This window comes from Saccopteryx leptura, chromosome 1 (genome assembly GCF_036850995.1).
Source record: "Saccopteryx leptura isolate mSacLep1 chromosome 1, mSacLep1_pri_phased_curated, whole genome shotgun sequence".
Taxonomy (NCBI): domain Eukaryota; kingdom Metazoa; phylum Chordata; class Mammalia; order Chiroptera; family Emballonuridae; genus Saccopteryx; species Saccopteryx leptura.
The window spans coordinates 304,999,773-305,025,555 of NC_089503.1; the positions used below are offsets into that span (position 1 = coordinate 304,999,773).

General features: G+C 38.8%; 1 protein-coding gene and 1 pseudogene across 4 annotated transcripts in view; both read right to left on the reverse strand.

Annotated features, from left to right (window-relative positions):
* LOC136387164 (cryptochrome-1) overlaps positions 1-25,783 on the reverse strand; it is a 71,599-nt gene that overhangs the window by 9,756 nt on the left and 36,060 nt on the right. For all 4 annotated transcript variants that reach the window (XM_066358224.1, XM_066358222.1, XM_066358220.1 and 1 more), the window contains exons 2-5: positions 15,140-15,248; positions 3,678-3,820; positions 1,473-1,657; positions 1,001-1,089 (exon numbers count right to left, since the gene is read on the reverse strand). In XM_066358224.1, coding sequence (XP_066214321.1) covers positions 1,001-1,089; positions 1,473-1,657; positions 3,678-3,820; positions 15,140-15,248 — 526 coding nt within the window. The remainder of the gene's footprint in view (positions 1-1,000; positions 1,090-1,472; positions 1,658-3,677; positions 3,821-15,139; positions 15,249-25,783) is intronic.
* LOC136389435 (RNA-binding protein 39 pseudogene) lies at positions 23,917-25,192 on the reverse strand (annotated as a pseudogene).

The window sequence follows — 25,783 nt, forward strand, 5'->3', positions numbered from 1 at the left end:
AGGTTCGAGACCCCAAGGTCGCCAGCTTGAGCGAGGGCTCATCTGGTTTGAGCAAAGCTCACCAGCTTGGACCCAAGGTCGCTGGCTTGAGCAAGGGGTTACTTGGTCTGCTGTAGCCCCACGGTCAAGGCACAGATGAGAAAGCAATCAATGAACATTTAAGGAGCTGCAAGAAGAACTGATGTTTTTCATCTCTCTCACTTCCTGTCTGTCTGTCCCTGTCTGTCTCTCTCTCTGACTCTCCCTGTCTCTGCCACAACAACCCCCACAATAAAACCCAAAACAAACAAACAAAAAAAGACTTATTCATTTGAGAGAGAAAGAGAGAAACAGCGAGAGAAGGGGGGGTGAAGAGCAGGAAGCATCAACTCCTGTATGTGCCTTGACCAGGCAAGCTCAGGGTTTTGAACCATCGATGTCAGCATTCCAGGTCAATGCTTTATCCACTGCGCCACCACAACTTTTACATTTTAAAAGAGTGTTTAAGACTTAGATTTAAAAAAACTGTTACATAGTTCTTGGGGAATAAAATCTTATTATTCTAGCCACAAATGACATGTCTTAATAAAAAACAAGAAAAAATAAAAGTGAGCATTTTCTGTTTGTTTCAGCCATCCTCACACAGCACATACTCATGTGAAATAAATTACCTTCAAATTCCTAACACAAGGCTGGCAGCACCTTCCACCAGTCTCTCAGACACTGACGTGAAGGTGAAACGAAGGACTCTATCCTAGCTTCAGAGTTATGGTCACCAGATACCAACTTACACAAAAAGAATAGAAGAGGTTGTGATGGTAACAGCTATAGAAAAAATCATCACAAGAGGAGGGAAACGGCATTTAAATGAAGAGATAGCTGTTATTTTTCAAACAATTAGGTTTGTGTTATTTTAATTATTTCTCTCAATCCTTCAACATCTGTGTTTTTGTTCTTATTTTTAAAAGTAAAATTATTTTATGCCAATTTGATAATATGAGTATGCTCTGTATTGCCATACTTTTCTTTCCAAATGCCTTTCCAAACGTGTAAGTGCTTCAGTCTCTCCACCTGGCCATACTGCAGAAGGTAAGCCATCTGTATCAAAACCTAAAAAAAAAAATTAAAAAATATCATTCTTCTAGAACATAAATAATTTTTATTTAACCACAATAACTGTAAGAAAAAATTACTTTGCAGAAAAATTATGGCAGTAGCATAAAAATGATTTGATGACACTGGACAGATCCTCACATACAGAAGATATAACACATTCTCTATTCTTTAAAATGTGTATCATAAGGTGATAGTAGACAGATCACATATTTTAGAACAAATAAATAACATATAGACTTATCACTTCTTAGTCTGAGTTTTTAAAATCGTTTTTCTTATCTTTTTTCTCTCTTAGTGCAAAATACATATCAATTCAGAAGTGGGATTTTCTGAGTGATTTATTAGCTCTTCAGTTTCACCTTTTACCTTATACCCACCTAGTTCTTCCAGGGAAGGGACGCCATACTTCTCATCATGGTCATCAGACAGAGGAGTGGTGCATTTTTCTATCACTTCAGAAGTAATTGTCTCTACTGGTACCTCTAGTGGTTCCATTTTGCTGATGAGAGTCTGGAATCTTTTATAAGTAAGAGGTGGTTGTCCACCATTGAGTTCTATGATCCTATTACAAAAATTAGTAAAATCCAGTTAGTATATAAAAAATGACAATATATTTTCATTGATAAGATCTGGAAAGACTTAAAATGAGAAAATAAGTAAAATTAATTATTTAAGAATTCCAGGAGAATGACCAGGAAATTTGTTAAAAATGGTTAATGAATCTAAAAATCATTTTCTGCATTTTCTAGATATCTGCTAGGTGTCAAAAATATATTAAGCACCTACGAGTGAAAAAAACAAAACAAGTGGCTAAATTAGCCTAGGCAATAACAGAAAAATATGGAAATGTAAAAACATAATTCAACTCAAAGAATCTTTTACTCATCAATAAAAACTAAACCAGGCCACTATTATATCAAGGAGCAAACAAATTTCATTAGTTAGGATTCTACATTACTATAGTCATAATCACTTGCTATTTTCTATTGTGCTCATCATGCTTTTGTTAAAAATGTCAGAATAGGTCTTTTCTATACATATTTTATGCATCTTATGAACATACTTTGTTTTTTTTCTGATCACTAATTGCTTTAGTCAAGTCATACTAAAAAGAAAGATTAACTTTTGTCAATGGTAGTTTGAATTAGACACTATTTGGGAATAATTATTCCTTTTCATTGTGGCCATTTGCTTAGCATTTTAGCCTTAATAAAGAATTACTGATAAAATCTAACTATCATTTTATGGTCAGAAAATGAAACCTACTAAGAGAATTAGTCAAGGTCACATAGCTAATAGATAGTAAATCAAGATTTCTTAATCCAAATATAGTATATTTTTCATTATGCATGTATATTATGTATCAATTACATGTATAGGAAATAATCACCATAAAAACTATCTTCTCTGATTTTAGTAATTTTGCTTTGGTATAATACTTTGAGTTTAGTTAGACATAGGGTCAAAATGAAATCTGTCAATTGTAATGACACTGCAATGACACTATGCTAATTACATAACAGAAACAAAATAATAACCTTCGAAAAGTATTTTCTACATGTTACATTGTTTTATGATGAATTATATATGGTAATATTCACATTCAACCCAATAAACCGTCCAATTTTATTCATTGCACTGAGTCTTCCACTTAGAAGCAAGTGCTCTTATCCTGTTTTACCTCCTTCTTGCTATCAGCTCCTTAGAGTTAAGAAAACTGGTAAACTAGAAGGTAAGTTTATTATCAAAGGATATATGACTTCTGGCTTAAAAAGACCCTTGCTGAATCAAACCACTATTTTTGATACAATTGGAAGAGTGGAATAAAATTAACCAGTTTGGTCATGTTACTTATAATTAGCTTTATTAACTTGATAAAATATATAAGTAATTTAAAAGGTACATAAATTATGAGAATTCAGCACTTTTAAGGACAACAGTATGCCAAAGGTTCATAAGTTAATGAATCTTATGAATCTTTAAAAGTCACAGCATAACACTTCCTGAATTTAAACTTGATCAGAATCTTTGTTGGACAACAGTTCACTAAGGACTGGTATTCTAAGAAATACACTTTGAGAAATATAATGCTATGCCATTGTTCAAAGACTACAGCTATGCAAAGAAATATTTCATTTAATTTGCATCTAGATTTAAAATCTAGATAGACAAGACATACACACAATAAGTGAAATAACTTAAGACAATCATACAAAACATATCAAGGCAGTTTATACCTATGCATTATATAAACTATAAAATATTGCTAAGAGCCCAGGAAAGTAGGCTGAGTTAGAATAGTCGAGGAGAATTCTGATCATATGTGCTATGTCTGTAAGTTTGGTATCTGTCACTGGGTAAGTAAAAATCATAGCAGTTATGCTGACAGTTTAATATATATTTATTTAATTTTCCTTACAACTCTTATTATGTGTTTGTTATTTCCATCTTACAAACCTATGTCCCACAGGTTCAAACTTATTTTCTATGTATTTACTACTACTGAAATGTACATTTAAAAATGGTTAAGAAGACAAATATTATGTTATGTAAATTTTACTATAGTAAGAGAAAATACCTACTTGTCTAGGTCATACAATGTATGTGATATTCGTACAATTACTTCTACTCCAGCTTCAGTAGCCAGTTTCTTAATAGCTGCATCTCGTTCCTTTCCAAAGGGCTCAGAATCATATTCAATTGAAAGTTTAGTAATGTTCCATTCCTAAAGTTAGATAAAAGGGCAAAAATGTACACAAATTTTAAGAGTAGTTTTTCTATTATAACAATGGAGGGTGGAAAGAAGTGAAAAGCTCATGATTTGCATATCAAATGATTATACATACATCAAACTGTGACTATGTAGCAAGAAAATGTGTAATTTATAAATTCAAAAATATATAAAAAAGAAATGCATGCTCCCTAGATATCAAGCATTGTGCTAAGCATTAGACAATCTAGCAATATGCTTAAAACCAGCTTCCTACACTAAATGTGTGTGGCACTTTGGTTAATATCTTCATTTTGCAGATCTGGTTATTTTAAAAATTTAGGAACTTGCTCAAATTCATAGAGTGCCAGAATGCCTAAATTTATGCTTGCTGCTTTCAGAATTGGTCTTTAATAAACCTTTGATAGTTAATATAGTATAAGCTGCTTTGCTGAGGTACTCTGTTTTATTTCTGATTACCAAAAGAAAAGTTAACTGGAAGAATATAGAGACAGTTAAGTATAAAAGTAGTTATTTATATAGCCTGACCAGGTGGTGACGCAGTGGATAGAGCGTCGGACTGGGATGCAGAGGGTCCAGGTTTGAAACCCCAAGCTCGCCAATTTGAGCAAGGGCTCATCAGCTTGAGCCCAAAGTTGCTGGCTTGAACAAGGGGTCACCCACTCTGCTGTAGCCCCTGGTCAAGGCACATATGAGAAAGCAATCAATGCACAACTAAGGAGCTGCAATGAAAGATTGATGCTTCTCATTTTTCGCCCTTCTTGTCTGTCCCTATCTGTCCCTCTGTCTCTCTTTTTCTGTCTCTGTCACAAAAAAGTAGCTATTTAATGAGTGTCAAGTGTTATATTAATAAGTTCTGCACATCTCCTGATAGTGATTTTCAATGAGGAGACTGTGACTTCTGGGAAATAAGTAATTTCCCAGGGGAATAGTAAAGTTCAAAAAAATTTTTTTTAAAGATTTCATTTATTGATTTTACAAAGAGAAGGGGGTGGTAGCAAGAAGTATCAATTCCTAGTTGCTGCACTTTAGTTGTTCACTGCTTGCCTAACATGTGCTAGTCTGGGTAAGCGCAGATTTTCGAACAGGAAACCTCAGCGTTTCAGGTCGATGTTCTATCTACTGCGCCAACACAGGCCAGGCAAGTTTTTAAAAATTTTTAAATCTACTCTGATATATCTTACAAAGAAAAAAAAAATCATCTGTAGTTTCACCATTATCTAACTGATTATATAGTAACATACTGTAATTCTCCAAACCTATATAGATTAGACCAGGGCTGTCACCAATGGTGGGCTTTGTTTTTTTTCCTTTTAATTGCTATTATAAACCTTGCAGGGCATATCTTGATCTTTAAGCATACATCTTAAACATTTTGGGGCATCTGTTCTATTTTTTCTAGAAATAATTCCTTGAAAAAACAATTAATAAATAAGGTAAGCACACTTAAGTATACACACTGCAAAATTTTCCACCAGTTACACTGTACCAATTTACATTCTCATCAGGAGCACACCAGTGTTTACTCCCCATACATACAATAGTGGTACCAAGTATACAAAAAAAATAACAACTCACTGAAAATATTTTCCTATCTTGGAAGAATTCCTACCAAGCTGTCAACAGCTGCTCCCTTTGAGGTGTAGAATGTAGGCATGTAAATAATATAATTATTTTTATTTTATACACTGTTGCATTGTTCACATTTGTTAGAATCATGCACTGCTTTTAAAATCTAAAAATTACATTAAAATGAGAACAGGAAAAGATTACATTTGTTTTACAGTAACGTGGTATAGACTTAGTCGTTAAAAAACACAGAATTTAAAGTCCTGAGTTCAAAGACTGACTCAACTATAATCCTCACAAAAAATTAGGGGATATTTCAAAATGAATATGAAGCTATAAAATATCCCCTAATTTTTGTGAGCAGTATAATCTGTGCAAATTGTCAAACTCTCCAAATCTGTTTTCTTTTTTTTTTTTTTTTTTTTTTTTTTAAATTTTATTTATTCATTTTAGAGAGGAGAGAGAAAGGGAGAGAGAGAGACAGACAGGGAGAGAGAGACAGAGAGAGAAGGGGGGGAGGAGCTGGAAGCATATGTGCCTTGACCAGGCAAGCCCAGGGTTTCGAACCGGCGACCTCAGCATTCCAGGTCGACGCTTTATCCACTGCGCCACCACAGGTCAGGCTCCAAATCTGTTTTCTTATCTTAAAAAGGAATAAAATGTAAGTAAAGTGTTTAGAGAGTACCCAGCACATAAGCACTGTGTGTTCGCTATAGTAAAATGAAAAAAAATATTATAGGTTACTGGGTTGCTGAAAGATTAAATGAGATAATGTCTGTAAATTGTTTAGGACATAGTACATAGTAAGACTCAATGAATAATAGCTATTATTATTAGCCATTTGTATATATATATATTTTTTAATATTTTATTTATTGATTTTTTAGAGAGAGAAGAGTGAGAGAGACAGAGAGAGAGAGAAGGGGGAGGAGCAGGAAGCATCAACTCCCATATGTGTCTTGACCAGGCAAGCCCAAGGTTTCGAACCGGCGACCTCAGTGTTCCAGGTCCACGCTTTATCCCACTGTGCCACCACAGGTCAGGCTGTATATTTCTTGTTTGGTAATTTGCAGCTTATGTTTGCTTGGTTTTCTTTTTTTTTTTTTTTTTGTATTTTTCTGAAGCTGGAAACAGGGAGAGACAGTCAGACAGACTCCTGCATGAGCCCGACCGGGATCCACCCAGCACGCCCACCAGGGGGCGACGCTCTGCCCACCAGGGGGCGATGCTCTGCCCCTCCGGGGCGTCGCTCTGTTGCAACCAGAGCCACTCTAGCACCTGGGGCAGAGGCCAAGGAGCCATCCCCAGCGCCCGGGCCATCTTTGCTCCAATGGAGCTTCGCTGCGGGAGGGGAAGAGAAAGACAGAGAGGAAGGAGAGGGGGAGGGGTAGAGAAGCAGATGGGCGCTTCTCCTGTGTGCCCTGGCCGGGAATCGAACCCGGGACTTCTGCACGCCAGGCTGACGCTCTACCACTGAGCCAACCGGCCAGGGCTGCTTGGTTTTCTATTGCCCTTAATTTTTCTCTTACAGATTAAAATAACTTTTTATTTATAGATTTTAGAAAGAGAAGGAGAGGAGAGAGAAAAGGAGAGGAGGAGAAGGGGGCAGAGGGAGAGAGGGAGAGAGAAACACCGATTTGTTCCATTTATTTATACTTTGATGGGTTGTTTCTTGTAGGTGTCCTGACTGGGGCAAACCTGCAACCTTGGCACATTGGGATGACGCTCTAACCAACTGAGCTACTCAGCAAGGGCTTTCTCTACAGATTTTAAAGAGCTCCTTACATTTTAATGATAGCAACCTTTCTGTCATATATATGACAAAATTTGTTTTTCTAAATAGTAGTTTGCACTTTAATTCCACAAGCTGTTTTTTGACAAAAAGATTTTTAGTTTCTAGAAAGTAAATGTTAGAGTTTATGATGAGTCAATAATACTACCTCACCTTATCCCTTATTTATTTATTTATTTATTCATTTTAGAGAGGAGAGGGAGAGACAGAGAGACAGAAGGGGGGGGAGGAGCTGGAAGCATCAACTCCCATATGTGCCTTGATCAGGCAAGCCCAGGGTTTCGAACCGGCGACCTCAGCATTTCCAGGTCGACGCTTTATCCACTGCGCCACCACAGGTCAGGCTCCTTATCCCTTTTTGATAAAAGAATGGAACATAAGTCAGAGAGAGAAAGATCAAAATAGAGACCACATTACTAGTAAAGTTGAACTGGAGAAAAGCTATTAGGTTTAAGGAAAGGTAAGCCTGCTAATATTTCACCCTTGAAATAAAAAGATTTACCCACCCAATGATAAGCAGTACCTTCCCTGCAGTGTGGCCTGCCCCTATACAATTTATCACATGGAAGAAGAAAACAGGATGTGGGCTTTCTGCAAATGAAGAGGATGAGAAGTAAGATACTAGCTTAGCACCTTTTACTAAACTCAACAGTGAGGTCATTCATGTCTTCCCTAGGGAAACAATAGTGAACATCTCCCAACAAGAAAAACAAAAAGTTAGGGAAGAGAAGGTTCCCTAGACATTAAATGTATTTACTTATACGCCAAATATTTACTATAATTCTTTTTTTTTTTTTTGTATTTTTCTGAAGCTGGAAACGGGGAGAGATAGACTCCTACATGCGCCCGACCGGGATCCACCCGGCACGCTCACCAGGGGCGACGCTCTGCTGCAACCAGAGCCACTCTAGCACCTGGGGCAGAAGCCAAGGAGCCATCCCCAGCGCCCGGGCCATCTTTGCTCCAATGGAGCCTCCCTGCGGGAGGGGAAGAGAGAGACAGATAGGAAGGAGAGGGGGAGGGGTGGAGAAGCAGATGGGCGCCTCTCCTGTGTGCCCTGTCCAGGAATCGAACCCGGGACCCCTGCACGCCAAGCCGATGCTCTACCACTGAGCCAACCGGCCAGGGCCTGCTATAATTCTTATTACAGGCCAGATACTATGCTAGGTCTCTTCCTCTTAGAGCTTACTGAGGAAGACTGGCAATACAGAGGTAAATGAATAAGTAAATACATAATAACTAGTAGAAAAGAACAGCATGCCATGATAGAGAATATGGGGGTATGGGTGATCTGGTAAACTAATTCTACTTTTGTTCTTTCCAAATTACAGTGGCTTGATGTTCAGTAAATGATGATAGTTCCACCTAATATCTTAGATGGAAAGCACTCAGTGTTTCACCATTAAGTATGATGTTAGCTCTGTTCTTTGCAGACAACCTTTATAAAATGGACATGTATCTACACTGCTCACAAAAATTAGGGGATATTTCAAAATGATATGAAGCAATAAAATATTCCCTAATTTTTATGAGAATATTTTCCATTCCTGGTTTCCTTAATGTTCTTAAAAAAATCATAAATGGGTGTTGAATTTTGTCAGATCCTTTTCCTTTATCTATTGAGATAATCATAAACTCTTTTTCTTTATTCTAATCAAGAGGATGAATTATGTTGATTTTTAAACAGTTGAACCAACTTTTTATATTTTTTAAATTTTTCTGAAGTTAGAAGTGGGAGGCAGTCAGATAGACTCCCTCATGTGCCCGACCAGGATCCACCTGGCATGCCCACAAGGGGGTGATCCTTGGCCCATCTGGGCACTGCTCCGTTGCGGCCAGAGCCGTTCTAGCGCCTGAGGTGGAGGCCATGGAGCTGTCCTCAGCACCAGGGCCAACTTTGCTCCAATGGAGCCTTGGCTGTGGGAGGGGAAGAGAGAGACAGCGAGGAAGGAGAGGGGGAAGGGTGGAGAAGCAGATGGGCGCTTCCCCTGTGTGCCCTGACTGGGAATCAAACCCGGGACTTCCACACACTGGGCTGATGCTCTACCACTCAACTGGCCAGGGCCTTTGAACCAACTTTTATTTTTGGGAGAAACCTCACTTATCATGATGATGTATTATTTAAATATACTGCTAAATTCAATCTGTTAACAATGTTAAGGATATCTGAGTGCATGCTTATTGAGGACACTTGGTTATCCTTTTAAAATTTCTTCATCAGGGTTTGGTATCAGAGTTATGCTGGCTTTATGGAACAAGTTGGGAAGGGTTTCCAACATTGTACCCTCTTTTCTGAATGAGTGGTATAAGATGGGTATTACTGTATTTCTTTCTTAAATATGTTACAGAATTCACAAGTAAAGTTGTTTTGGGCTAGGAGTTCTATTTATGGGAAAGCTTTTTTTTTTTTGTATTTTTCTGAAGCTGGAAACGGGGAGAGACAGTCAGACAGACTCCCGCATGCGCCCAACCGGGATCCACCCGGCATGCCCACCAAGGGCGACGCTCTGCCCACCAGGGGGCGATGCTCTGCCCCTCTGGGGCATCGCTCTGCCACGACCAGAGCCACTCTAGCGCCTGAGGCAGAGGCCAAGGAGCCATCCCCAGCGCCCGGGCCATCTTTGCTCCAATGGAGCCTTGGCTGTGGGAGGGGAAGAGAGAGACAGAGAGGAAGGGGGGGGTGTGGAGAAGCAAATGGGCACTTCTCCTATGTGCCCTGGCCGGGAATCGAACCCGGGTCCCCCGCGTGCCAGGCCGACGCTCTACCGCTGAGCCAACCGGCCAGGGTCTATGGGAAAGTTTTTGATTAAAAATTCAATTTCTTTAAGAGACATAGGACTATTCAGTTTTTTTCTTTTTCTGAGAACTTTAGTAAATTGTACTATTCAAGAAATTTCTTCATTTAATCTTAGTTGTAGAATTTATTGGCATTATGCTGTTTACAATATCCTTTATTATGCTTATAAAATTTAGAAAATCTCTAGTGATATTCTGATAAAGGTAATTTGTGTTTTCTCTCTTTTTTGCCCTCATTAGTATTGCTAGGAGTTTATAAATTATATTAATCTTTCGCCCTGGCCGGTTGGCTCAGCGGTAGAGCGTCGGCCTGGCGTGCAGAAGTCCCGGGTTCGATTCCTGGCCAGGGCACACAGGAGAAGCGCCCATTTGCTTCTCCACCCCTCCCCCTCTCCTTCCTCTCTGTCTCTCTCTTCCCCTCCCACAGCCGAGGCTCCACTGGAGCAAAGATGGCCCGGGCGCTGGGGATGGCTCCTTGGCCTCTGCCCCAGGCGCTAGAGTGGCTCTGGTCGCAGCAGAGTGACGCCCCAGAGGGGCAGAGCATCGCCCCCTGGTGGGCAGAGCGTCGCCCCTGGTGGGTGTGCCGGGTGGATCCCGGTCGGGCGCATGCGGGAGTCTGTCTGACTGTCTCTCCCCATTTCCAGCTGCAGAAAAATACAAAAAAAAAAAAAAATTATATTAATCTTTCAAAGAATCAGCTTTTGGCTTTATTGACTGAATCCAGGTTTCATTCTGTCTGGAGACATAAACCACATCAGTAATTTGAATAGGGAAAATATAAAAAATGGTTAGCAAGTAAAAGGTCGTCAACAATGATCAGGAGTGAAAAAGAAGTTAAGGCTACACTGTCCAATATGATAGATAGTTACTAGTTATGCATGGACATATTGGTGGCTCTATCGATACTTCTTTAATTTGTTCTGTAATTTTGAACAAAACATTTTATTACACTTCAGTGTGTCCATCAATACTTGAGCCACATGTCTGTTTCTTGGAAATAATGAGGATATTTTAAACCAATACCTTAAACTCTTCATGCATAAAAAGTTTCAGGGCCTGTAATGAGTGTGTTCTTGGTAGCTTACTGGTCTAACATCAAATGTAGAAATGCAAGATCTAAGTGCATCATCATCATCATAATAACAGTAGTAGTAGTAATAATTATAATAATGTAAGAGACCTATGATTAATAGTGTCATCCAAATTTTATCCAGCCTAGCGTCTGCTTAGTTTATCATTTCTTCAGTAGAATGTGAAAAAAAAAGTTTTTAATAAAGTTATCTTGGCCCTGGCCGGTTGGTTCAGTGGTAGAGCGTCAGCCTGGTGTGCGGGAGTCCCAGGTCCGATTCCCGGCCAGGGCACACAGGAGAAGCGCCCATCTGCTTCTCCACCCCTCCCCCTCTCCTTCCTCTCTGTCTCTCTCTTCCCCTCCTGCAGCCGAGGCTCCATTGGAGCAAAGTTGGCCCGGGCGCTGAGGATGGCTCTGTGGCCTCTACCTCAGGCACTAGAATGGCTCTGGTTGCAGCAGAGCGATGCCCCAGATGGGCAGAACATTGCCCCCTGTGGTGGGCGTGCCGGGTGGATCCCGGTGGGGCGCATGCGGGAGTCTGTCTGACTACCTCCCCGTTTCCAACTTTGGGGGAAAAAAAAAAAGTCATCTTGTCAACCTATATTAAATCAGAATTTAACTGAGAAAAATTCTAAATTCAAAACACAGAAAAAACAACAACAGTTTAGCATATATATATGTGTGTAAATGTGTGTATATATATTGATAAATGCTCTGACCCTATTCCTAAATCTACTCAATATAAAAGCAATGAGTGAATGCCACAGAGAGGGGGTGATGCGCACTAGAGGACACATCAATACTGGACCTACTGTCACCATTCCAATAAACTAAAGGCCCTGTTATCAGGTCTAAACTATTTTTATCTCTAAGGTGGGAAACAGGATTACTTACCTATAAAAATAGGTATTATATAGTAACTGGTACTCTTTTTTTTTTTTCTGAAGCTGGAAACGGGGAGAGACAGTCAGACAGACTCCCGCATGCGCCTGGCCGGGATCCACCCAGCACGCCCACCAGGGGGCGATGCTCTGCCCCTCCGGGGTGTCGCTCTGCCGCGACCAGAGCCACTCTAGTGCCTGGGGCAGAGGCCAAGGAGCCATCCCCAGCGCCCGGGCCATCTTTGCTCCAATGGAGCCTTGGCTGCGGGAGGGGAAGAGAGAGACAGAGAGGAAGGAGGGGGGAGGGTGGAGAAGCAAATGGGCGCTTCTCCTATGTGCCCTGGCCGGGAATCTAACCCGGGTCCCCCGCACGCCAGGCTGATGTTCTACCGCTGAGCCAACCGACCAGAGCCTTAACTGGTACTCTTGAAACTTGTATGGTTTGGCAAACCATGTCAACCCAATAAATTAAAAAGCAAATAAAATAACAAAAAAATACTCCCTCTTTTCTATACTAGGAAAACAAAATCACAGGTAATAATGTAAATGAGTCAGCTAGTTATGGAAAAATATCTTCTCTTTCAGAGAAACTGGAGGTATGAAGGGTAGAGATGGGAAGCAGACCTACATTTTTTTTTTTTTTTGTATTTTTCTGAAGCTGGAAACGGGGAGAGACAGTCAGACAGACTCCCGCATGCGCCCAACCGGGATCCACCCGGCACGCCCACCAGGGGCGACGCTCTGCCCACCAGGGGGCGATGCTCTGCCCCTCTGGGGTGTCGCTCTGCCGTGACCAGAGCCACTCTAGCGCCTGGGGCAGAGGCCAAGGAGCCATCCCCAGCGCCCGGGCCATCTTTGCTCCAATGGAGCCTTGGCTGCGGGAGGGGAAGAGAGAGACAGAGAGGAAGGAGGGGGTGGGGGTGGAGAAGCAAATGGGCGCTTCTCCTATGTGCCCTGGTCGGGAATCGAACCCGGGTCCCCCGGACGCCAGGCCGACGCTCTACCGCTGAGCCAACCGGCCAGGGCCCAGACCTACATTTTTTAAAAAGCCTTTTAGGCTTTTTAAAAAAACACATGCATGTAGTACCTCTAAACAAAAAACTTTTAAAATCAATACAATAAAAAAGCAGTTAACTCACTCTATAGCTCTAGACATAAATAAATATAAAAGGGAGTTTTCATAAATGGCATTTATATAGACTATTGTATGTAGCCCAAGGGAAACTCAAAATAAAGTAATAAACACTTTATGTGTAAGTGCTTGTGTTTATGTATCTGTATTTTACAGTCCATGGGAAACCACTGCCTCTCTGCCAAACTGATATGGCAAGAGACAGTTTGACCTAATTCCATGTTATTTTAGGCAGAAGAAAACTCAAAACAAAGAACACAAAAGACTTGCTAACTTAAAACAAGTTAATAAAAATTTTGTTACTTTTAAAGGAACTAAAATTCTCTTAGGTTTGTTTTACTTATAACATGAATTTAGAGATAAGGTTGAAGCAATTACCCACACACTTTTTTACTCATGAGTTGTGGGTAAACTATTACCATTGTTTCTGATAATTCTTTCTACTCAGATCTCGTCCATATACCTAAGTTAAATTCTGACTCTAAGCAGCTACAGTGGTGAACAAACTTTAATGTAATAAATTTGCACTGACCTAAACTGCTGCATTAGCCAATTCTAAACATTAAAGGTTTCTTTTATATCAGTGAAAAGGTTAGGTAGTGTTGATTTGATTCCCAGCATTGGGAACATTCTCATTCAGGGAAAGGGATTGTTCTTATATGCATTAGAAATAGAAACATTACTATTATAAAAATCTGAGGAATCAAACAGCTTCAAGAAAAAGAGAAGATACATATTCAAAATTCTCATGGTAGTAAACAGGAAGGAATGAAAAAAGACCAGGAAACAGCCTCTGATCTGAGCACTTCCATGAGCTAGTTGTATGACCTTGGTCAACTCATTTAAGCTCTCTAGGAGTAATACTTTCATTTGGAAAAAAAGAGAAAAATAAGGCTAGGAGATTTTAAAGATTCTACCAAGTTAAAAAAAAACACACCAAAAACAACTACAATTTTGTATTATTGGTAGCATGTCTATCGTTACAGGTCTTTGACCCGGAAAATTGTCTGAGAATTATCCTACTAATGTACTGGCACATGTGATCAAAGATATGTATATCTGGACAAGAATGTTCACTGATACAATTATTTGTATTTACAAAAGGCCTATGAAAAAACAGTTCAATGTTCAGTAGAAAGCTAGTTAAAGAAATTGTAGCATATCTACACAGTGGAATACTATGGCCATTTAAAAGACTGGTGAAGCAATGGGGAACAATTTCCAAAATACATGGTTATGTATATGAAGCACTGCACAGAACAGTGTAATAGTGTTTTCATCTTGGTTTTAAAACAGGGAGATGATTACAAACACAAATACACACACACATACACATACATGTTTTATATATATATATATATATATATATATATAAACATATAAACACATAAACGTATACATTTTTATTTATTCAAATAATATTTCTAATAAACACACTATAAACTGGTAGTTACTTCTGGGAAAGGAGCTAGCAGTATAAGGAGGCAGAAAAAGATTGTTTTCATTATAAGCTACTTCTTTTACTGTCTGATTTTATCACGTATAACTTTTTTTTTGACAGAGACAGAGAGAGTCAGAGAGAGGGATAGACAGGGACAGACAGACAAAAAGAGAGAGAGAGATGAGAAGCCTCAATTCTTCATTGCGATTCCTTAGTTGTTCATTGATTGCTTTCTCATATGTGCCTTGACCAGGGGGCTACAGCAGAGTGAGTGACCTCCTGCTCAAGCCAGCGACCTTGGGTTTCAAATCAGTGACCTTTGGGCTCAAGCCAATGACCACGGGGTCATGTCTATAATCCTGCGCTCAAGCCAGCGACCCCACACTCAAGCTGGTGAGCCTGCGCTCAAAGCTGGTGACCTCGCGGTTTCAAAACTGGGTATTCTGCGTCCCAGTCTGACACTCTATCCACTGCGCCACCACCTGGTCAGGCTCATAAAATTTTTTTTACTAAAGGGAAAATTTATACACAATTTTTATTTAAAAATTTATATTTTCTACACTTTAAACTACCCATAACACCCTACTTACCAAATATTTGTCTTTGACAAAAGGTTATTTTATTCATAATTACCTTGAAAAGCCTAGGAAACACATCTGCTGGTTGCCCACGAATCACAAAGAGGCGAGAATTTAATTTTCGCAGATTAGCATCAAGGTCTTCAAGACACTGAAGCAAAAATCTAGGGAAAGAAAAATATTATTAAAATTCTTAAAAACATGTATTTAGAGGATATAAAATATTGCAAAATCATGTTATTCTAAAATTTGAAATGCCAATTTGTCATCTTACTACCTACCTCTTATCATTTTATTACCTCTAGTTGATACATATCCATATTCCTGTTTCCATATATTTTAATATTTTAAAATTACAGAACAAGTTTCTTAGTATTTTAATGAAGCTCCTAAATGAAATCACTTTCACTAAATAGTGATTAATAGCAAAAATTTAATTTGTAAATGTAATAATTTTATAAAGAAATAAAGTAATTAAGTAAACTGATCTCATTTAAACTTGATGAAATGAATTCAAGTTCATATAATAGAAAAATCAACTTAGCCTGACAAGGTGGTGGTGCAGTGGACAGAACACTGGATTGGGGTGCAGAGGACCCACGTTCAAAACCCCAAGGTCGCTGGCTTGAGCGTGGGCTCATCTGACTTGAGCACAGGCTCCCCAGCTTGAGCGCGGGATCACAGACATGACTCCATGATCATTGGCTTGAGCACAAAGGTCGCTGGCTTAAAGCCCAAGGTCGCTGGCTTGAGCAAGGGGTCACTCGCTCTGCTGTAGCCCCCTGGTCAAGGCATATATGAGAAAGCAATCAATGAACAACAAAGGAGACTAAGGAGCTACAATGAAGAATGATGCTTCTCATCTCTCTCTCTTCCTATCTGTCTGTCCCTATCTGTCTTTCTCTCTGTCTCTGTCACAACCCCCCCCCCCCCAAAAAAAAAAAAAAACCAACTTAGAGTATTTTCTACTGGAAAAAATAGAAACACCTTAATCACTCTGAGCAGGTGAATTTGAGCATGTTACTGGGGCACATTGTAATTATCTAAGAGAGATAATGCTCATTTTCAAGTTTTTAATCTAATTAAAGAAAAAGAAACTGATAATAGATGTTAAATTATGTGGCATTAACTCACTGTGTATAGAGTATGCCAGATTAATAAAAAAAAATTTATGAAACAGGTGGAGCTACCAATATTTTTCAATGAAATAAGAATCCACAGGCTTAAACATGTTAGACATCTGGGGAAATTCTGGGGCAGTACCAGAAGATGGCTTTCTGTGCATCTTTTATTGTGAAGAAATTGAGCGGTACCAAGAACAAATCTGAAAGAGATGTCACCCCTGGAAGGTTCAGCCTCATCGTTTGGCTCACATTAATTTTCTATAACAATTCATTTAGATTCTGTTCCTCTCAGTTGGAAATATCTTATTTCCTCTCTACTTTGCTTAAGTTTCTGATCAGAAGGTTAAATATTCATCTGCTTTTCCATAGGCCATGTATTCTTTGATAACAGTGATTGTGTCTTACTTACGAGGAGGGATGGTTAAGATGAATGGAAAGGCCTATTTCACATTGTCTGGTATGGTAGTAGTTACTTGGCATAGGTAGCCATTTAAATTAATTAATATTAAAAAATTTAATTCCTCAGCCCTGGCCAGATTAGCTCGGTTGGTTAAAGCATCATCTTGAAGAGCAGAAGTTGCTGTTTAAATCCCCGGTCAGGGCACATACAGGGACAGATCAATGTTCCTCTCTCTCTCTTCCTTTCTCTCTCTCTAAAATCAGTAAAATAAACAAAATTTTAAAAATTCCTCAGTCACATGTACCACATTTCAAGGTCTCTCAACAGCCACATATGTAGCTAGTAGCTCTCATATTCAACAGCACAGGTGAAGAAGATTTTTATCACTGCATAAATTTCTATTGGAGAGTTATTCTAGAACGTTGTTCAGTCTATATGGATCATTTTGTTCTCTTTGTCCATTTAGATCCCATTATTTCACCAAGAAAGTGTTGTTAATTTGCTACAACTGTAGGGATTAGTGACATCAGTAACTTTCTTTCTTTTTTTTCTTTTGACAGAGATAGAGAGAGTCAGAGAGAGGGTTAGAGACAGACAGACAGGAAGGGAGAGAGATGAGATGCATCAATTCTTTGTTGTGGCTCCTTAGTCTCCTTAATTGTTCATTGACTGCTTTCTCATATGTGCCTTGATTGCGGGATGAGGGGGGTTCCAGCAGAGTGAGTGACCCCTTGCTCAAGCCAGTGACCTTAGGTTTCAAGTCAGTGACCTTTGGGCTCAAGCCAGTGACCCTATGCTCAAGCTGGTGACCTCAGGGTTTTGAACCTGGGTCCTTTGCATCCCAGTCTGACGCTCTATCCACTGTGCCACCACCTGGTCAAGCCATCAGTAATTTTCTTAACCTAGTCATGTTTGATATGCATTACCTAGGAATCATGATCTCTATGAGCTTGGGGAGGTACAGTGCTGTAGAGAGAAGTATGTTAAAGACATTCCATCATTTCACCTTAGTCACCTCACAGTCATTCTTAAACAAATAGTAAACAAACCTTTGAATCCTCACATTTATATTTCACCACATCCTTTTCTGTCTTGATTTATAGTTACCTCCCTAACACTTCATACCCACTCTACCCCACCCCACCACTACCAATGTGCAAATACTTTGGGGAAAAAGGCTGCTGTTGTTATAGCAATATAAAAGCATCTGAGTTTTGTAAAATTATCTGTGACTATAAATAACTTATAATGTTTGGTGACAAATGTTTATTGAGAAACATCTAGCTTTACGTATTTGCTTGGCAAAAGAGGTTTTAGACACTAGTAGTCAGACCAAAAATTAAGTTGAATGAACTAGCAATTTTAAGTTTTCTTAAATTTAAACAGTACAAGGCTAAAATGTTCTGGAATGGTAATTTAAGGCAGATGTAATTCTCAAATCTCTTTTGTATGATTAGTTTCAGTATCTTCTCTACCAGAGCTGGTAGTATATAGCAATTCTACTTATTCAACGTTTTGGTGGAAATATTTCTATGCGGTATAAGCAGGTCAGTGATAGACTATAAGATGAGAAAAAAAAAAAAAAGAACCTGATTAATTCATAAAAGGAATATGTAAGCCTGGATTAATGAATAATTGCCCCTTTATTTTTTCCTTTTCTTGTTCAAAAGCTTAATAATCATTTTAATGCTTTTCAATAAATACCCTATGAAACAAACGTACAAAATGATACATAAAAAAACAATGCATTACAATAGAAAAGTTTTGCAATCAAAGATTGTTGTTTTAGTACTTTACAAAACAAAAAAATAGAAATGTATTTAAGTATGGTGTTTTTCCTCTACATACATTATTTTTATTTATTTATTTATTTTGTATTTTTCCGAAGTTAGAAGCAGGGAGGCAATCAGACAGACTACAGCATGCGCCAGACTGGGATCCACCTGGCATGCCCATGAGGGGGTGATGCTCTGCCCATCTGGGGCATCGCTCTGTTGCAACCAGAGCCATTCTAGTGCCTGAGGTGGAGGCCATGGAGCCATCCTCAGCACCTGGGCCAACTTTGCTCCAATGGAGCCTTGGCTGTGGGAGGGGAAGAGAGAGACAGAGGAAGGAGAGGGGGAAGGGTGAAGAAGCAAATGGGTGCTTCTCCTGTGTGCCTTGACTGGGAATGGAACCTGAGACTTCCACACGCTGGCTGACGCCCTACTGCTGAGCCAACCAGCCAGGGCCAAGAGCACTATGACTTTTAAGACTGTACGAATACATCATTTTGATAAAGTAAAATTTGCATTGCATACATCTGCTTATATTATATATGCATAAGAAAATAACTGGGAAAATTCCCATAATGCCAAGCTCTTAACAATAGCTATCCTTGGGGAATGGAAATTTGGGGTTGGGATGGAGTTGAAGAAGAGAGAAGCACACTCTTCAAAACTTCAAAGAAAGGTCTATTACAGGGGTCCCCAAACTACGGCCCGCGGGCCACATGCGGCCCCCTGAGGCCATTTATCCGCCCCCCGCTGCACTTCCAGAAGGGGCACTTCTTTCATTGGTGGTCAGTGAGAGGAGCATAGTTCCCATTGAAATACTGGTCAGTTTGTTGATTTAAATTTACTTGTTCTTTATTTTAAATACTGAATTTGTTCTCATTTTGTTTTTTTACTTTAAAATAAGATATGTGCATAGGGATTTGTTCATAGTTTTTTTATAGTCCGGCCCTCCAACGGTCTGAGGGACAGTGAACTGGCCCCCTGTGTAAAAAGTTTGGGGACCCCTGGTCTATTAAATTGATAATTAGCATATACTCCTTCAAAGTAGAACAAAACCGAGAAATAATGTATCTACTGTAAACCTGGTTTAATACATAGTGAACATCTTTCCAAAGCAATAGAAATACTTCCATGGAATAAGTTTTCATTGCACTTCCACTGCACAGATGTCCCATAATTTAACAAGTCTAGCAACAAATTACTACCTGAAATCAGTCCTGAAAAGTTCTAATTTCCTCATCTGTAAAACTGGGATAGTAACAAGACTCATATCATACACACCATTGTTGTGAGAATAAAGTAAATTAATATGATATATATGAAGGCTCTTAAAACAGTGCCTAACCCATAGTAACCATGATTATATGTATTACCTATTACTTTTTGTCCCCTCCTTCCTGCCACTTCTAATTTTGCTACAATAATTCTAGGCCTTGTTATCTCTTTCTGATATTATTTGCTGCAATGTGGTAAAATAGATCTACCTATCAATAATCTCTTTCCACTCTAATTCATTTTATACATAATAGCAAATATTCCTGAGGTACACTTTCCTGTACAATGGTCTTCAAAGACTCATTCCTATAAAACAGTGATTTTCATCATTTTTCACTTCATGGCACATATAAACTAATTACTCAAATTCTGTGGTACACCAAAAGATAAACATTTTTTGCTGATTTGACAAAAAGAATAGGTATATTTTTGATTCATTCACACCAGATGGCTACTGTCAATAAATTTTTTTTAAATTTGACAACCTAAGTGAAAAGAAGTCAACATCCCTAACTAAACAGGTGTTGTGCTAGGTAGGGCACACTGGTTGAAAATTGCTGCTATAGAATAAAGAACAAATTATTTTCTTTGGCCACTAACTTAGATTTCCAGGTTAATTTCCTACCACTCCCCTTCCCCTTCCATCAAATCAAACTACATCTCTTTCCCCTAGACATTCTATCTCCTGAAATTTGATCCATGTTCTTCTCTTAGCCTGGAATACCTTTCCCATATCCTACTAATCCTCAGTCTTCAGCTATAAGTAACTTCTTCATCCTCTAAACTGTCAAAGGATATAATGTACCTCATCCTACAGAAACTTTCAGATTGTACCTTATATTATAGCTATTTCTCTCTCTCTCTCTCATGCACACACACACACCCTTCTCCTCCTGATGGATTTCAAATAAAGTATCTGTGTCTCACTCCTAATTACACAGTTTTCCTAACCCGTGTATTGGTTTCTACATTTGACAAATAAATCTCATCATGTGTCTTATACAATTTGTTGAACAGATTAGAAAGAGAATAAAATGACCTATAGAGTTGTCTTGTACACTCAGATTAGAAAGAGAATAAAATGACCTATAGAGTTGTCTTGTACACTGCTGAAAGGATTACAAAAGCATAAAATCACCTAGTAGAATCACTAGTACTTGGTAGATATTAATTAAGCAGAAGTTATCATTATTTTTCCTTCGAAATAATATATATATTTTTTAGTGAGAGGAGGGGAGGAAGAGTGACAGATTCCTGCATGTACCCGAGCAGGATCCACCTGGCAAGCCCACTAGGGGGCAATGCTCTGCCAACCTGGGGCTTGCTCTGTTGCTCAGCAACCTAGCTCTTCTTAGCACCTGAGGCGGAGGCCATGGAGCCATCATCAGTGCCTGGGGCCAACTCACTCCAATTGAGCCATGGCTACAGGACTGGAAGAGAGAGAGAGAGAAGCAAGAGCGGGAGGGGTGGAGAAGCAGATGGTTTCTTCTCTTGTGTGCCCTGACTGGGAATCAAACCTGGGACATCCACACTCCGGGCTGATGCTCTACCACTGAGCCAACTGGCCAGGGCCAGTAATTTATATTTTTGAAAAAAGTGATATGTATTTCTATATGCAAATACCTGGGTATGACAACAGAAGATAATGAATTAGTCTATATACTCCTATACATAGAATCATCTTGAACTTATAACTTACCTTGAATGTGACTTTGGACAAAGCTTAGATGAAAATCTTCCCAGTGACAAGGCAAATGTGAATATAAATACATATGGCTAGATAGAGTAAAATTTAGACCCTGAATCAACTAAACTCTAAGCATATAATTCTTCTTTGATAATGCCATAAAATAAAACCTACAATATCTCAGGTTCAAAGTATCAACTTATTAATAGATAAGATTCCTTCTAAGTGCTGAATGAATAATGTTACACAAAAGGGTGTGCCATAAAGTCTAACCTTTCATCCTTTTTCCTCAGCTTGGAAGTGAGCGAGTTGTCAGCGTTCAGATTCAATGTGTTCCAGAGAACACATCAATTTCAAGTTCGGAAGTGAGTGAGTTGACAGTGTTCAGATTCAATGTGTTCCAGAGAACACACCAATTTCAACTTTTACATATTAAAAATGCATGTGCCTCAGAACAGACATCCAATATTGGATGCAATTATTTAACATACTGTGTATAGAAAATACACAGGGCATACTTCTAATGGAAATATTTTCAGACCTCCTATTTGGCATATTTACTGTTCCCTTGAAACTATAATCATTTGAAGGCTCAGTAAATAAAGCTATTGATTACATACAATAGATTAGTTTTAAAATAAGCCTAAGGGTAATAAAACTTACTACATTTCTGCATAATTGTATTGCCTATGTAGAAGCCCAGTGCTCATGTTATTTATTTATTTATTTTTTTAGAGAGGAGAGAGAGGGAGAGGGGAGGAAGAGAGAGAGAGAGAGAGAGAGAGAGAGAGAGAGAGAGAGAAAAGGGGGGGAGGAGCAGGAAGGATCAACTCCCATAGGTGCCTTGACCAGGCAAGCCCAGGGTTTCAAACCAGTGACTTCAACTTTCCTAGGTACTCATGTTATTTAATTACAGCACTAACTGTACTACTTCAAAATAAATTACAGAGCTGTTAGGTGAGAAAATATATTTCTTCACTTTAAACATTTCAAGGATATTTTTTTAGCCTGCAGAGATCACTGTTATTAGAAAAAAAAAAATGCATGCAGTGAATTTCCTTATACCATTTCCAGAAGATGATTTCAACATGAATCAACAAAAATCGTTGCTTAAAGTAGGTCATTGCTATAGCAACCAGTGGGTGGTTTGGTACACTCCCCGTCACAATGACCTACTTTCCAGCCTGTGCTTGAACAGCTTTATATAACTAGAATTTCCAGTTCTGTGTCTAAAAGAGTCTAAAAAAGGCAATTGTAGGATACAACATAATCCCACCACTGCTGAAATAGGCATTATGAATTAACATGTATCATACCAGAATAACACCATCTGGTTCTGCACTTCAGTTTATAAAATATATCTTATCATATGCTCAACAATGAAAACTACACTTTGATTATCTAAACAAAACAATTCATTGCTGACTCAAGAACTGATTTAAAGAATATAAATTAAGGTAATTAAAACTCCACATAAAATATCCTCTCTTATCTTCTGCATGAAACAACAACAGAGTTAAAATTTTAAAAATTCAAGTTCTGGATATATTAACTATAATAAAGAAAAAATGAAGTCTCATTCATTAATCAAAGTCTATGGTGTTTTACTAGAAATTTAAAAATTATAAATAGCAATTTATAAATTGCATAAATTTTACATATGCTTTATTCTGGTTTGCAACAAACTTAGTACTTTTCTCTGAATTAATCATTACTCATATTGTCGGAATATTTGAGATATACATTTTCTCTGGAGAATAGTTTAATGTTCAATAACAAATATATATATATTTTTTTAATAAACATTTTTAAAAAGATTATTTATTTATTTTACAGAGACAGAGAGAGAGTCAGTGAGAGGGATAGACAGGACAGACAGACAGGAACGGAGAGATGAGAAGAGAAGCATCAATCATTAGTTTTTCGTTGCGCATTGCGACACTTTAGTTGTTCATTGAATGCTTTCTCATATGTGCCTTGACCGTGGGGCTATAGCAGACTGAGTAACCCCTTGCTCGAGCCAGAGACCTTGGGTCCAAGGTGGTGAGTTTTTGCTCTAACGAGATGAACCTGTGCACAAGTTGGCAACCTCGGGTCTCGAACCCGGGTCCTCCGCATCCCAGTCCGATGCTCTATCCACTGCACCACTGCCTGGTCAGGCCAAATATATATTTTAAAAGCAAATTTTGTATTTTGCAAGGCTCTAACGGTAATAAATCAGTGGTATAGACCATGACATAATGTCCCTTTTTATAGCAAATATTTCACAATGCTCTCTTTTAAATTATGAAATGAAAATTCATAGATAATATATTTGTATACATAGTTTTAAAGCATTATATAATGCTCTATCTAATATGATACATGAGAGAAGTCAGTTAGAGAAAGAACATTTATATTTTATTTTATTATTTTTTTTTCCTGTTAACATTTTTATTATTTCAAGGTAACAGGAATTGTATACAAATGACAGTAGACCCTTGCTTCTTTATTTTTATCTAAATAAAAGATAACTCACAATGAATTCTGAAGAAAGAAAAAGAGCTTTGTACATTGAGGGACTATATCTTCCTTCATCGTCTACTTAGAACCAGTAGTTGTGTTGCTGTCATAGAATCGGGAAAGAGGTTGTGATAAATTGGAAGAGGTACATATGCTGCTGTTACCATTTTACCAGCAAACCACCTGCCATGCAATGCATTCATAGCAGCAATGGCTGCAGCAATCAATGGGCACTTAACATACACATTGCCTTGAGCTGAATTTTTGTCAACATAAATATGAATAACTCCTCCATGTTTATTACATTCTTCAATCACATCATCCTTAATCTCTTTATCCCATCCAACTTCTTCTTCTGTTTGAGGATTAAACATGATAGAAAGTTGAAAACACTGTGTTGCAAGAGGTTGAACAGAGGCAGCTGCAGCTAACGCTGAAGCTTCAGTCTGTTGGGAAAGTCTTGTTTGCAAATCTATAACGAAAGAGAATTCTGCCACAGCACCAAGCCAAAGAACCACTCATTTGTAGAGCTTGTTGTGCTGCTGGTGGGATCTGCAAACCTGTACTCTCAGCAAGTCTTGCCATTAATTGGAGATGACCAGTTGTTCCCAAGTCAATTCCAGTCCTTTTCAGTTCATCACTGCCCAAAAATGAGCTAGCACTGGAAGCATCTGTACGTTCAGTAACATGACCAACTTTCATTGGCCTTCCTGCCAGCTCAAATCCATAAGTTGTTCCAAAGCTTTCTTGGCACATTCTGAATCAGAAAACATAATAAATCCATACCCCTTGGATCGACCTGTTTCACTATCCTTCATGAGCTGAATACTTTCAATCCTTCCAAAAGGCTCAAAGAGCCCCCTGAAGCATGTCTTCAGTTACGTTAAAGTGCAATGAGCCCACATAAAGCCTCATAGGTCCAGCACTTCCCTTTTGTAAATTGTTTGCCATTGCCGCAGCCCTGTCTTTTTTCTGCCTGTGATGCCTATACTAGGATTGGCACTCCTAAAACGCGTTGGCCAGTTAATCCTATTGCTAGAGGCACTGAGCTAACATCGACAAACTCCACATAAGCAATTCCCTTGGAACGTCTTGAATTTCTACCAGAAATCATCTTCACATCCTGAACCTTTTCTATTGTAAAGAAAAACTCTTCCAAATCCCTTGGCTGAATTCTTGCTGCCAGCTGCATGCAAAAAACCATCCTTGCATCTCTCCTCAGGAGTCAGATTATCAATGGGTTCCCTCACAGGGCTCTTGTCTTTTCTGAATGGACTTTTGCTTTGGGAGCTTCGGCTGCTTAATGTTATGCTATGAGGCAACCCAATCTTTCCTTGGATGGCCCTGTTAAATTTTGGAGTAAGGACTTTTATTTTATTTTATTAATAAGGCCTCTGAATCTGTGGTCTCGACTTCTCGAGTGACTCCATTTCCTTTCTTTGCTTCCACTTCGCTTCCTTTCACGGATTTTGCTCTTTTTCCTTTCTCTATCTCTGTGCTTTGCTTCCATTCCTTACTTTTGCTTCTTTTGCGTTCATGACTACGACTTCTGCTCTTGCTTTTTTCCCTCCTTCTGGAATCTTGAAACTCACACTCCAATCACAAGGAGATGTAGAGCTTTCCAAGGAGGCAGAAACTTTGTCTAAAATTTCAAGATAATCCACCTGACTGTCAGAAATGTATATGCTAAGTAGCACATGACAGAAAATTAGGCTACACTCATTACTTATATTGAAGTCATCAAAGCAATGCCCAGAAGGGCAACAAGTAACATTCCAACTTTGTTGCATAAAAAAGCCTGACACTACCTCTTAAAGAATTCTGTGCAACAGCTTACAAGTGCAAGTCCTAAACATAATCAATTAGCAGACAAAGTAAAAGGTAACTCCATCTCCCACAAATGAGACAAAGTTGTGCTCTGCTCATAGATGGTTCA